Here is a 13547-nt window from a genome sequence, read left to right on the forward strand (position 1 = left end):
TCTACATAGTTCTCAAACCCGTAGGGTCCGCACGCTTAACGTTCGTTGATGATATAGTATTATATGAGTTATATGTTTTGGTTACCGAATGTTGTTCGAAGTCCCGGATGAGATCATAGACATGACGAGGAGTCTCGAAATGGTCGAGAGTTAAAGATTGATATATAGGACAAAGGTATTTAGACATCGGAAGTGTTTCGGGACGTACCGGGAAGAAATCGGGTCATCAGAAGGGGTTCCGGGTACCCCCGGCAAGTTATGGGCCTTATGGGCCAAAGGAGGGGACATGCCAGCCCACAAGGAGGCTGGTGCGCCCCTTCCCTTGTTTGTCCAGCCCTAGGGAAGGAAAAGGGGGAGGGCTAGCCCCTCACGCCTTCCCCTCTCATGGGGGAAAGGAAGGGGGGGCTCCCCTGCCTTTCCCCGCACTCCAAATAAGGAAAGGAGGGGGCGTGGCTTGGGAGGGACCCCAAGTAGGATTCTTCCTACTTGGGCGCCTCCTTTGACTGCTCATCCCTCCCTCCCACCTATATATATGTGGGAGGGGGCACCTAGCAGATAACAGATCAATTGTTAGCCGTGTGCGGCGCCCCCTCCACCGTTTACACCCCCGGTCATATTTTCGTAGTGCTTAGGCGAAGCCCTGCGGAGATCACTTCACCATCACCGTCACCACGCCGTCGTGCTACCGGAACTCATACACTACCTCGCCGTCTTGTTGGATCAAGAAGGTGGAGGACGTCATCGAGTTGAACGTGTGCCGTACGTTCGGTGCTCGATCGGTTGGAACATGAAGAAGTTCGACTACATCAACTGCGTTGTCAAACGCTTCCGCTTACGGTCTACGAGGGTACGTAGCCATACTCTCCTCCTCGTTGCTATGCATCTCCATGGATAGATCATTGCGTGTGCGTAGATTTTTTTCCATGCAACAATTCCCAACACTAGGCCCACTAGTCCTCTAGTGATGCAAAAACACTCATGAATTTTTCTTGGATTTTTTGGGACTTTTTGTATGGTCATTTTTTGAAGTACCAAAAACAATAGAAAACATGAAGTGTAAATGGGCACTGAATTGATAGGTTAGTCACTCAAAAATCTTTTAAAAACTTTAAAAACTTACATAATAACAGTCATGAAACATACAAAAATTTATTGATGCATTGAAGACGTATCAAGACCTATCCATTAGTCAGAGGTCAAATTGTTGAGTAGGTTGTGTGGCACCTGCCATCCACAGAAGTATGTATAATTTTATACCACATCGGTGGCAAGTGGCCTCTCAAAGAGCTTGGCCTATTTCTCTAGAGTGATGAAGGACACATGCTCATCGTCCTGCAAGATGCCAAGGCGATGTGGCAGCACCTTTTTTCCTTTGGTTTTGGAGTAAAAAACCACGGTCCATTTTAGCGATCTGATAGCTGCGGTAAGGGGTCAATTTAGGATTAACTGAAGTTTCTGCTAAGTTATTTATTTATGTGATATATTTTATGTGATACATGTGTTTGATATGTCTAATTTGAGCTTAAATTACACCTGCAAAATTGAAGAAAATGACAAAAAATAATAATATGGAGGCCAATTATGGCTGCTATGTAGCGGATGACGATCGTCGATACAACGAATCTGCTAGAGTTGGTCTAATGGTCAAGTGGAGCTCTCACCTTTTTATCTAGTCAAAGTGGATTTTTTTTTTTACGGATGGCAAAGTGGATCCCTCAACTTGAACGTTTGGAAAACTCAAAATTTAGAAATAGAAAAAAAAAACGTATTCTTGCGGGAAGATGAGATGGAAGGCCAATGACCGGGCCGGCCCACCTCCACCCTCTGTCTTGTCGGTCTCGTGCACCACCATCCCGGGAGAGGAACAAAACCCTCCTCTCCTCTCCTCTCCTTCCACCAAAGCCGTAGCAGCCGTCCGGCCGGAGCGGAACCATCCGCTCTCCCCTCGTGCTCCCGGCGGCGGCCGCGGCCCTCCACGGGGATGGAGTCGACCGGAGGAGATCCGTCTGGATTCGCCGCTGCGGGTGAGCCGGCCCTACCTAGCAGCTTGCTTATCAGGCTACTTTTCTTCTTCTTCTTGTTCGCCGTGAGCAATCAAACCCGAATCCTACGCTTTTAGCTTCCCTCAATGCATCCGTGCGTGATTCCATCCGATCCGATCCGATCCGATCATTCTCCTCCCGCGCGGCCGCGCGCGCGCAAGCTCGATCTTAGCTTCCTGGTTGGTGGGTCCCATGCCGCGTGTGAACCCGCGTACTGGGCCAAGTCAAGCATGGATGGAATGGATGCTTGCTTTCTTCTTAGCCACGCGTGTTTTACTAGTTACCACTTTCCTCTTTTAGCGGTTTAATTAATTGACTAGCAGCATGTCGGGCGATAGGTGATATTTAATGGCGGGGAGTTTAGGCTGAGAATTGCATATTCAAGTGTTCAGCCAGTGCAACCATGCTAGTATCTACAAGTAGTTTTTAATTCCCGGGAGATGGGTGGTATTTAGTTCATAAGGTTTGTTGTTTTCTGTCCATACTAATGTTTTTGTTCCTTTTCTCTACTTTGTCTTTTCCCTTGCTAGCTTTACATGCTTCTAGTGATGTGAGCGAACATGAAGAGATTAAACCCGCTGATGACAGCAACACCATCTCAGACTATGCCCAGGAACCATTGAATTTTTTTCCGGAGCAAGAATCTAACGATGCCAGTGTTAGTACAGAAAAGAAAGAGTCTGTCGTATCCAAATGCAAGTCGGTGGAAGAAATTCCAAGAGAAGCAACCGTAAAAAGGTGCAAGAACATCGATTCCAAGAAGCTCTTCTCAAATAACAAAAATAGTCCAAGCCTCACTGGTATTCAGGCTCTCAGAAAGCCGCCAAGAAAGGGGGCCCATCCTATTCAACTTCGCGAGAGCGAAATGTTTCAAGACAAAAAGCCTCCTTCCACATGGATATGCAAAAATGCAGCCTGCAAAGCTGTGCTTACCTCAGAGAATACATTCTGCAAACGGTGTTCGTGTTGTATATGCCACCTTTTCGATGACAACAAAGATCCTAGCCTTTGGCTCGTCTGCTCATCAGAGACTGGTGATACAGATTGCTGTGAGTCATCCTGCCACGTTGAGTGCGCACTCCAGCGCCGAAAGGCAGGGCGCATCGATCTTGGGCAATCTATGCACCTAGATGGTAACTATTGCTGTGCTGCCTGCGGGAAGGTTATTGGAATACTTGGGTGAGTAGTTTTGCCTCTTGCTGATGCATTGGCATATATTTTCAGTATGGGAATGTTGCTATGCATTTTCTACATTGCAGTTTCTGTTATGTTGCGTTTTTCTTGGTTTTATCAGTTAAGGCTGGAATTGTTGAGATGTTGATTTCGTCTCATTTTTACTAGCTGATTCAGAACTTTTCTATGATAGGTTTTGTTGGGTTTAAAATATTTAAGTCGTGATATTTCCAAACGTCAGCTAACCTATTTGTTAATTTTGCCTGAAACATACATTAGAAGTATGGCACTTTTAGATTTTATCCCTACCTTATTGGCATGAGCTTTGTTATAGTGAACCCTTTTCTTGTTTATTTCCTTTTAGTTTTGCTTATTTATGGTACCTTTGGATTGAGCAGGTTCTGGAAAAGGCAGCTAGCGGTTGCTAAAGATGCTCGTCGGGTTGATATTCTTTGTTCTCGTATATACCTAAGTCATAGGCTTTTGGATGGCACAACCCGTTTTAAAGAGCTGCATCAGATTGTACAGGATGCAAAAGCAAAGCTGGAAACTGAGGTTGGTCCCCTTGATGGGTCTTCTAAGATGGCCCGGTGCATTGTGGGCCGGCTTCCTGTTGCTGCCGATGTGCAGAAACTTTGCTCTCTAGCAATGGAGAAGGTAGATGACTGGCTGCAGTCAAACTCTCAAGCAGAAACTAAACAAATTGGTAATTCTTTTTTTCTTTTAAGTTTTACCCCTTTCTAGTGGGTTCATGTGGAACTTAATTCTTTTATGAATCTTACAAACTTATTTTCATGGTGCAGATACACTTCCTACTGCCTGCAGGTTTAGATTTGAAGATATTACAGCTTCATCATTAGTGATTGTTCTGAAAGAAACTGCTTCCTCGCAGTATCATGCTATCAAAGGCTACAAGCTTTGGTACTGGAACAGCAGAGAACCGCCTTCCACTGGGGAGCCTGTTATTTTCCCCAAAGACCAAAGAAGGATATTGATTTCCAATCTGCAGCCCTGCACGGAGTATGCCTTTCGGATCATTTCATTTGTTGAGGACGGTGAACTTGGCCACTCCGAGTCTAAGTGCTTTACCAGGAGTGTGGAGATCATGCACAAGAATATAGAGCACGGTGCAGAAGGTTGCTCGTCTACTGCCAAGAGAAATGTCAAGAGGCACAATGGCAGGTCGTCAGGCTTCAAGGTGCGCCAGCTGGGTAAAGTATTACGGAGGGCATGGGAAGAGGATGGTTTCCCCAGTGAGTTCTGTAAAGATGAGATTGAAGATTCCTGCGATCAGAGTGATTCAGTGATACTAGAGAAGGGTCAAGTTGCACATGTTGTTTCACGCAAACTCGATCTTAATGAAACCTCAGTCCCAGATTTAAACGCTGAGGTAGTCATGCCAACAGAGTGCCTCCGAAATGAGAACGCGTATAGTTCAGGAAAGAATGATTTGAGGAAGTCCAATGGCTGTGGTGATTTCGCGACCTGCACCGAGGGGCATGTCGGCGAGGCACCTGCAATGGAATCCCGATCACAAAGTCGAAAGCAGACATCAGACTTGGAGCAGGAAACCTGTGCGGAGGATGGCAATTTGGTCATCGGTTCACAGAGGCACTTCTCCCGTAGGTTAGGTGAGCTAGATAATAACTATGAGTACTGTGTGAAGACTATTCGATGGTTGGAATGTTGTGGCCACATCGAGAAAGAATTTAGGATGAGATTTCTAACCTGGTTTAGCCTGAGATCGACGGAGCAGGAGCGGAGGGTTGTCTTGACCTTTATCCGCACCCTCGTTGACGAGCCAGGTAGTTTGGCAGGGCAGCTCCTGGATTCATTTGAAGAAATTGTTGCCAGTAAAAGGCCAAGGACTGGTTTCTGCACTAAGCTATGGCACTAATCCGGATAGGCAAACACTAAACAACACCAGTATACTAGTATCCAATATTCTTTGAAAGGGGAAACATGACACTGGTTTGTGTACTAAGCTATGCCATTAATCGATATTATTTCTTAATAATACTCTTACGAGGGGAAAGTAACTGGGATATCACAGTTTTTCCACTTCGTTGTAATATCACTTCTAACTGCTGATAAATGTACGTGTGGTTAGTTTTATTGCTGTACTCTGAACTCTACCATGATAATTGATTGATGCCTGTAACTCTGTGTTTACCGGAAAAGTAATATCAGGGAACTATTACAGATGACGAGTTCTACACCTCCACTACAACAAAAATGTGTTCTTTGTTTAGGAATATACTCCCTCCGTTCCTAAATATAAGTCCTTGTAGAGATTCCACTATAGACTACACACAGAACAAAATAAGTGAACCTATACTCTAGAAGGCAACGTGTATACATCCGAATGTAATCTTTATAGTGGAATCTCTAAAAGGACTTATATTTAGGAACGGAGGGAGTATATTGAATTTTTTCACTGTGATTTCAAACTAAGCAACGTGTTTCGCTGGTGAGAGTGGGATGAAGTTGAACATGAAAGTAACTGCTACTGAAGCCATCTCACTGCTAAATTCTGGCGTCTCCTTAGCACCATATTTTGGCAGACACCACCATGAAGAATTAGAAATTAAGTCACATATGAAAAAATAAAAGAAGATTTTTTGTACAGATAGAGTAACATCGAGTGCACACTAATGCAGTCATTTCCATACAACACTGTTGACCATACAGCAGTGAATCCTGGTGGTGTCCTACGGCAGGACAGATATGAATGACCCACATGGACATATCCAAGCACCAGCAGAGTTAAGTTCAGACACTACAAGCAATACATTTCAACCAGATGTTGACAAACTCAATCCACCAGAGAGTAAAAACCACAAGATCTACCTGCCCAAGAACACAAGACTATCATTTCAATAACTCTGCACATTCTTCTTCTTCTTCTTCTTCTATGTCCTCCAATGCCTTGGTTTCAGATTTCAGCTCAGGTTGATCGTCCTCCATTTCCACAATCTCGGAGCTTACTTCGTGCTGTTTGCTTGTGCTTCCCTCTGGTCTGTCATCTTCGAGTTGGCTTTCCAGCCGATCCAAGAACACCTCCTCGGCTTCAGTGAGGGGATGGTCGCCTTCCTGTTCACTGTCGAAACAGGTGTTGTACCTCACCAAATAATCCACCTGCCCCCCGGACTTGCTGATCTGGCTGTGCATATCGCTCAGCTCACAGCTTCTGTCCATCATCTCCCGCTCACTGCCATAGTATTCGGCATCAGAATGCCGACCGGAAGATGCTGGAGATGAGTATGGAGTGTAATCTCCAGGAGCTACATCATCACGCTCTCGAAGCGTCCTCAAGATCAATGTTTTGAGAAAGTTCATGACTTGCACAGCATGCATCAGGGCTGTCAAAGGATCTGACATCTAGAATTGAATAAAAAGTTTAAAGATTAGCACAGTAATTGGCAACTTGCCAGTTGGTTTTTTCTTTTTCCGGAGGTCAGGTAAGTACAGACATGTGCTATCCTGCAAGAAGACTAATGTAGTGATTACCTGAGTCATGTTGGGGGCAAACACCATGGCTATGTTTCTAGCATTCATCTTGTTTAGCTCCTCCTCCTCCACAACATCAGCCATTAGCTCAACAGCCCAATTGAGGAGTGCAGCTGGAGTGGGGCGCAGTAGCGTCACAAGCTCTAGGAATTCCTCTTCAGAATTGCATTGCAGAACCTGCTCCGGGGAGAGGCTATCCAGCACACCTTCAGGAAGTTCCCTGAACCATGCCTGACCAATACATACAAGTTGTAGTTATGTCGTCTTGTAAAACCAACAGTCCTTGCTTAACATTTGATTGTAGACTTATGATTACAGTCTATCGATCGTGTGAACACACTGTCCTTATTGTGTCATCATATGTTGATACGAGTGAAGGACAAATGTACCTTAATGAGGCTTGCCAAGCAGTGAACATCAATGTCCTCAGGAACAACTCCTTTGTTCAGTTGATCCCTCACATGCTCTTCTTGGTCATTCTCCGGGTTTATGCGAAAGATCCCTTCAGCCTGAAGATACAAAACCTCGGATGAGCAAATTCATGCTGATTCAGACCTGCTGGTATGGAGCAACTAATGACTAATGATGTCTGACCTTTAGCCCGCCCTGACCATACAACCTCTCCTGCATAAGCAGCAGTATCGTGGGGACCGAGTTTCCCTTGCCATCGTAGGTGCATTGCATTGATTCGGCCGAGACACCGAACACACTCGCACTGGGAAAAAATTGTAAGCATCTTTAGTCACGCCTTGTCTAGTGAATTGTGTTCAAATATAGAATCTTGGACAAATTCATATCTGAATATCAGTTTTCCTGTTCAAGTTAATTCCATGTGCACACGGAATCTTGGACAAAGTCACCATTAAATACCATTTTGTAGTCATGCAGTTAATTCCATGTGCATATTAAATATCAGTTTTAGAGGTCCTGTTAACTCCATGTGCATATTGAATCCTGAAGGGCAAATTTATGACAACAAACATTCTGAAATAAAAGAAGCATAGTTGGCTAAAATTCTAAAATTCCTTATACGGCATTTTCAGAAAAGATGTTCTATCATCCCACTGAACCAAAACACATTCTACATCAGTTAAAGTCTTGGTTTTATAAAGGAAGCCATTAAAGGCACCCACCGTTACTGGGACTTCTGAATTAATACGAATGGAAACTCCTGCCGTATTTCCAGATCTATCTACCTATCAGGAAGTACAGTTACTTGAACAGGTGAAGAAATTTTAACAAAAATGACAGCAATTCTCAGACCCCCGCATCAAGCAACCAGCACGAGTTGCTCAAGACCGAGTTCCAAGTCAGCAACCTCCGTAGATTTTTCTCTACTTCACACAAAATGTTCAACCTTAATTTGGGACAGTTTGCAGAACCTGAAGATATATATCTTGTCGAACATGGAAGGAAGCTAGGAAGGTTGATGAGATCTCATGGATGGAAGGAAGGGTACCTGGCGCTGGGGACGCGGGGAGGCATCTCCACCTCAAACTCGACGGGGAGGCCGAGGAAGCCGTGGAAGCGGTCGAAGGTGACGTGCGCGACGTGGCGGACGTCGGTCGGCCAGCCGATCTCCATCTCCGCCAGCTCGGGGGCGGCCGCGTCCTCGTCGTCCTCTCCCCAGCGGCAGCCGCCACCGCCGCCGGCGACGCGGTCCGGCCCCCGCTCCACCCGGCACGCCACGACCGACCTCCGCACGGCCGCGAGCAGCAGCGCCAGCACCGACAGCTGCTGCCTCTCCCGCTCCTCCGCCTCCTCCCCGCCGCCGCCGCCCCTCTTCTTCCCCACGCTTCCGCCCTTGCACCCCGTCGAGACCACCACCACCCCCGTCATCCTGGGTTTCTTCCACCACCCCTCCTCACACAGCGGCCGAGCTCGCGCGCATGGGCGTCGTCGCCTCGTGGCTTTCTCCCCTCACTCCAACTAAAATCTTGGACTCGCCGCCTCCCCCTCTTGTACTCCCTTTCAAAATTGCAGCTCCGAACACATAGATCGAAGCTCAAGCCTCTCTCTCTCCCCCTCTCAGCTTCTTGGAAGTTGGAACAGCACAAAATCCCCTTCTCTCTCTGTTTCTCTGCGGTGGTGAGGTGGTGAGCTCAGAGAAGCATTAATGAGGGGGGAAGGAGGAGTGTGGAGGAGCCAAGTGCAAATAGTTTTGAACGCAGAGGGGCCAAGGTGCAAAAGCGTATCAGAAGGATTCAAACTCTGACCCGACCGGCCGCTGGAACTGAAAAGCGGCTCCCCTGCCCCTGGTGTGATGTCCTTTGCCATTTTCCACGTCACATTTAGTAAAACGGAAGAAAAATCTTTTGCTTCAAAAGCACACAACCCACCTGGTGTTTGCTGCTTCGTCAACGCTCGTACGGAGGCTGGAATTGATGTTACTCCATCATCATCCTTATCTAGTATTAGTACATCATTAGTGTTACTTGAATTCTCCGGTGGGCGGTGGTGGTGATCCTTGTTTGTTGTTGTCTAGTTGAAGCTATAGGGCAAGCGCCCAGCTATAGTTGCTTTCGAGCTACGTACATATATTTGTGTTCATCTTTTTAGCTGAGTAGAAACCATGAAATGTGTACGGGCGCCTATTGATGGTACTAAAAACCGTCAACAAGGTGGAGCGTGTGATCGAAAGTATCAAAAGGGATCGCATACGGAAAATTTATCTAGGTCTGAGTCCTGAGGTTAAGGTAACACCGTTCTAGTTTTGCTTTAATTGATTGTGGGAAAAACACCGCGCGTGAGGGGGTTATAATGTGCGTGGATATGTGCTCCCGATACAAATGAAGTCGACCTACCCATTAGCCTCGCCTTATAAAGGGGGAACGAGGCCTAGGGTCACACGACATATAAACCGACTTAGAGTCTTAGCCTGGAGGGGGCCCTTGACTTGTACGCCACTGTACGGTTCTTCTGGAAGGATGGTTCACTGCCCGGCCTGAGGCCCTTGAGACACCCAGACTTATTGGGCCTTGAGACCGACCCATTGTCTGGCTTGCACAACGAGGAGCCACCCTGGTGGTGTACACAGTCAGTAGCCCTCGAGCTCGTCCGGAGTTCTCGCCTAGTGGGAGGTTCGCTTTGAGTGGCCGTGATGAAATCTTGACGAGCTCCCTCTTTGATCTTGGACCCTTGGTCATATCGCTTGTTAGTTTCTATTGCAGTCCATTGAATAGTCCGGCCTCGGCTCCTCTAGTTTTAACCGAGCCGAATGTTGGTAAGGGTTCCAATGCTTCGGGCATCCCAGCATATCGGGCCAGGCCAGGGTCTTGCCCTAATTGGGCGTCGGCCCCGAAGCAGGTCTAGTGCCACGAAAGGTCTTGTGACTACCATCATTGTGCCTCGCTTCCCGTGTCCGGGAGTCACAACAGCCAAATCTTATGTGATGTTTGCAGCATGAGCCGTCGTTTGGCATCCCGCGTCGTACTCATAAGAAAGGAGGAAAGGGACAATTTTCTTGAGTACGCCATTTTCCCCCTTCTATTTCCTCTTCATACTCCTCCTTCGCCATTTGACAGTGGTGAAGGTGTATAGATCCACCCTGTGATGTAGGGTAGAACCCTAGGTGGCTTCTTTCACAACTTGGAGAGGGACTAAGAGGAACACACATATCACAAGGGGGGACACTCAAAGACAAGTCCAATCACACATCCACTAGATGGGCAACACATGAGATCCACAAGCATACACAAGCAACCTAAGGCAAATAACAACAAGAGTAAGGTTCATCTCAAATCCAAGAGGAGGTGAGGGCTTGGCAATCCTATGATGGTGATTCTTCTCCACAAGAGGAGGTCTTGATGATCCACTAGGGATTCTTCTCCAAAGGAGGCCCTGATCTCTAAAGGAGAGGAGTAGATGTGAGGAAAGCTCTCTCTAGTTCTTCATCTATGCTTTGCTAATCCTAATTCGTCCAAGGGAAGGGGTATTTATAGTCTAGGGGGCGAGAGACGGGTATAAGGGCCGAAACCCAAAATTGTGCGCGAACAGTCACCGGGTGTCCGGTGGTTACCTAATGTTTGGTCGTTCATGGGGTACCGGATGTCCGGTGGCTCATGGGGGACCGTACGTCTGATAGTCATCGAACTTCCGTGATTTCTTCTTTGGATCTTTTGGACAGTGACACTGGATTTCTGGTGCGTATAGGATGTCCGGTCCTTCAGGAGTTGTCAGATGTTCAGTCGTTGTAGACCTTGTCTTTGGTTGGTGTTGGGGAACGTAGTAATTTCAAAAAAATTCCTACGCACACACAGGATCATGGCGATGCATAGCAATGAGAGGGGAGAGTGTCGTCCACGTACCCTCGTAGACCGAAAGCGGAAGCGTTTGCACAACGCGGTTGATGTAGTCGTACGTCTTCACGATCTGACCGATCAAGTACCGAACGTACAGCACCTCCGAGTTCAGCACACATTTAGCTCGATGACGTCCCTCGAACTCCGATCCAGCCGAGCTTTGAGGGAGAGTTCCGTCAGCACGACGGCGTGGTGACGATGATGATGTTCTACCGACGCAGGGCTTCGCCTAAGCACCGCTATGATATTATCGAGGTGGACTATGGTGGAGGGGGGCACCGCACACGGCTAAGAGATCCAAGAGATCAATTGTTGTGTCTAGAGGTGCCCCCTGCCCCCGTATATAAAGGAGCAAGGGGGGAGAGGCGGCCGGCCAGGAGGAGGCGCGCCAGGGAGGAGTCCTACTCCCACCGGGAGTAGGACTCCCTCCTTTCCTAGTTGGAGTAGGAGAAGGGGAAGGAGGAGGGAGAGAGGAAGGAAAGGGGGGCGCCGCCCCCCCTCCTTGTCCAATTCGGACTAGAGGGAGAGGGGGGGCGCGGCCTGCCCTGGCCGCCCCTCCTCTTCTCCACTAAGGCCCATCTTGGCCCATTAAACCCCCCCGGGGGGGGGGGGGTTCTGGTAACCCCCGGTACTCCGGTAAAATCCCGATTTCACCCGGAACACTTCCGATATCCAAATATAGGTTCCAATATATCAATCTTTATGTCTCGACCATTTAGAGACTCCTCGTCATGTCCGTGATCACATCCGGGACTCCGAACTTCCTTTGGTACATCAAAACACACAACTCATAATATAACCTTCATCAAACTTTAAGCGTGTGGACCCTACGGGTTCGAGAACTATGTAGACATGACCGAGACATGTCTCCGGTCAATAACCAATAGAGGAACCTAGATGCTCATATTGGCTCCTACATATTCTATGAAGATCTTTATCGGTCAAACCCCATAACAACATACGTTGTTCCCTTTGTCATCGGTATGTTACTTGCCCGAGATTCGATCATCGGTATCTTAATACCTAGTTCATTCTCGTTACCGGCAAGTCTCTTTACTCGTTCTGTAATACTCCCTCCGGTCCTTTTTACTCTGCACATTGGACTTGCCGAAAGTCAAACTTTGCTAAGTTTGACCAAATTTATATTAAAAATTATTAGCATCTATAATATCTAATAAATATAATATGAAAATATATTCCAAGATGAATCTAATGATATTGGTGTTGTTATGTGAATGTCTATAATTTTTTATATAAACTTGGTCAAAGTTGGATGAGATTGACTTCGGACAAACCTAATATGCAAAGTAAAAAGGACCGGAGGGAGTACATCATCCCGCAACTAACTCATTAGTTGCAATGCTTGCAAGGCTTATAGTGATGTGTATTACCGAGTGGGCCCAGAGATACCTCTCCGACAATCGGAGTGACAAATCCTAATCTCGAAATACGCCAACCCAACAAGTACCTTCGGAGACACCTGTAGAGCACCTTTATAATCACCCAGTTACGTTGTGACGTTTGGTAGCACACAAAGTGTTCCTCCGGTAAACGCGAGTTGCATAATCTCATAGTCATAGGAACATGTATAAGTCATGAAGAAAGCAATAGCAGAATACTAAACGATCATGTGATAAGCTAACGGAATGGGTCAAGTCAATCACATCATTATCCTAATGATGTGACCCCGTTAATCAAATGATAACTCATGTCAATGGCTAGGAAACATAACCATCTTTGATCAACGAGCTAGTCAAGTAGAGGCATACTAGTGACACTCTATTTGTTTATGTATTCACACAAGTATTATGTTTCCGGTTAATACAATTCTAGTATGAATAATAAACATTTATCATGATATAAGGAAATAAATAATAACTTTATTATTGCCTCTAAGGCATATTTCCTTCAGTCTCCCACTTGCACTAGAGTCAATAATCTAGATTACACAGTAATGATTCTAACACCCATGGAGTCTTGGTGTTGATCATGTTTTTCTCATGGAAGAGGCTTGGTCAACAGGTCTGCAACATTCAGATCCGTATTTATCTTGCAAATTTCTACGTCTCCCACCTGGACTTGATCCCGGATGGAGTTGAAGCGTCTCTTGATGCGCTTGGTTCTCTTGTGAAATCCGGATTCCTTTGCCAAGGCAATTGCACCAGTATTGTCACAAAAGATTTTCATTGGACCCAATGCACTAGGTATGACACCTAAATCGGATATGAACTCCTTCATCCAAACTCCTTCATTTGCTGCTTCCGAAGCAGCTATGTACTTCGCTTCACACGTAGATCCCGCCACAACGCTTTGTTTAGAATTGCACCAACTGACAGCTCCACCGTTCAATGTAAACACGTATCCGGTTTGCGATTTAGAATCGTCCGGATCAGTGTCAAAGCTTGCATCGACGTAACCATTTACGACTAGCTCTTTGTCACCTCCATAAACGAGAAACACATCCTTAGTTCTTTTCAGGTATTCCAGGATGTTCTTGACCGCTGTCCAGTGATCCACTCCT

The 13547-nt window shown here is 46.5% G+C and overlaps 2 protein-coding genes across 2 annotated transcripts; one reads left to right on the forward strand and one right to left on the reverse strand.

Moving 5' to 3' along the window:
• The first annotated feature begins 1808 nt into the window (after positions 1 to 1808).
• LOC125508594 (VIN3-like protein 1) lies at positions 1809 to 5330 on the forward strand. Its single transcript, XM_048673352.2, has 4 exons — positions 1809 to 2024; positions 2573 to 3221; positions 3614 to 3921; positions 4019 to 5330. The coding sequence occupies exons 1-4, from the start codon at positions 1982 to 1984 to the stop codon at positions 5110 to 5112; spliced, it is 2094 nt and encodes a 697-aa protein (XP_048529309.1). The 5' UTR covers positions 1809 to 1981; the 3' UTR covers positions 5113 to 5330.
• A 460-nt stretch (positions 5331 to 5790) lies between these two features.
• LOC125508595 (rho GTPase-activating protein 5) lies at positions 5791 to 8882 on the reverse strand. Its single transcript, XM_048673354.2, has 5 exons — positions 8185 to 8882; positions 7320 to 7440; positions 7115 to 7234; positions 6726 to 6956; positions 5791 to 6596 (listed from the first exon to the last, which is right to left on the reverse strand). The coding sequence occupies exons 1-5, from the start codon at positions 8562 to 8564 to the stop codon at positions 6087 to 6089; spliced, it is 1362 nt and encodes a 453-aa protein (XP_048529311.2). The 5' UTR covers positions 8565 to 8882; the 3' UTR covers positions 5791 to 6086.
• Between the last annotated feature and the right edge of the window lie 4665 nt (positions 8883 to 13547).

The sequence above is a fragment of the Triticum urartu genome, chromosome 5A (assembly GCF_056163025.1).
Source record: "Triticum urartu cultivar PI428250 chromosome 5A, HENAU_Tu73, whole genome shotgun sequence".
NCBI classification, from domain to species: Eukaryota; Viridiplantae; Streptophyta; class Magnoliopsida; order Poales; family Poaceae; genus Triticum; species Triticum urartu.

What these genes read in the sequence shown, in the direction of transcription:
- LOC125508594 (XM_048673352.2), top strand. Translation starts at nt 1,982, where the DNA reads ATGGAGTCGACCGGAGGAGATCCGTCTGGATTCGCCGCTGCGG. An exon ending in AAGGTTATTGGAATACTTGG is followed by an intron (nt 3,222 to 3,613) that starts GTGAGTAGTTTT and finishes TGGATTGAGCAG; the next exon opens with GTTCTGGAAAAGGCAGCTAG. An exon ending in AGCAGAAACTAAACAAATTG is followed by an intron (nt 3,922 to 4,018) that starts GTAATTCTTTTT and finishes TTCATGGTGCAG; the next exon opens with ATACACTTCCTACTGCCTGC.
- LOC125508595 (XM_048673354.2), bottom strand. Translation starts at nt 8,564, where the DNA reads ATGACGGGGGTGGTGGTGGTCTCGACGGGGTGCAAGGGCGGAAGCGTG. An exon ending in GCTTGGCAAGCCTCATTAAG is followed by an intron (nt 6,957 to 7,114) that starts GTACATTTGTCC and finishes TGTATTGGTCAG; the next exon opens with GCATGGTTCAGGGAACTTCC. An exon ending in TTGCCCCCAACATGACTCAG is followed by an intron (nt 6,597 to 6,725) that starts GTAATCACTACA and finishes ATTCAATTCTAG; the next exon opens with ATGTCAGATCCTTTGACAGC.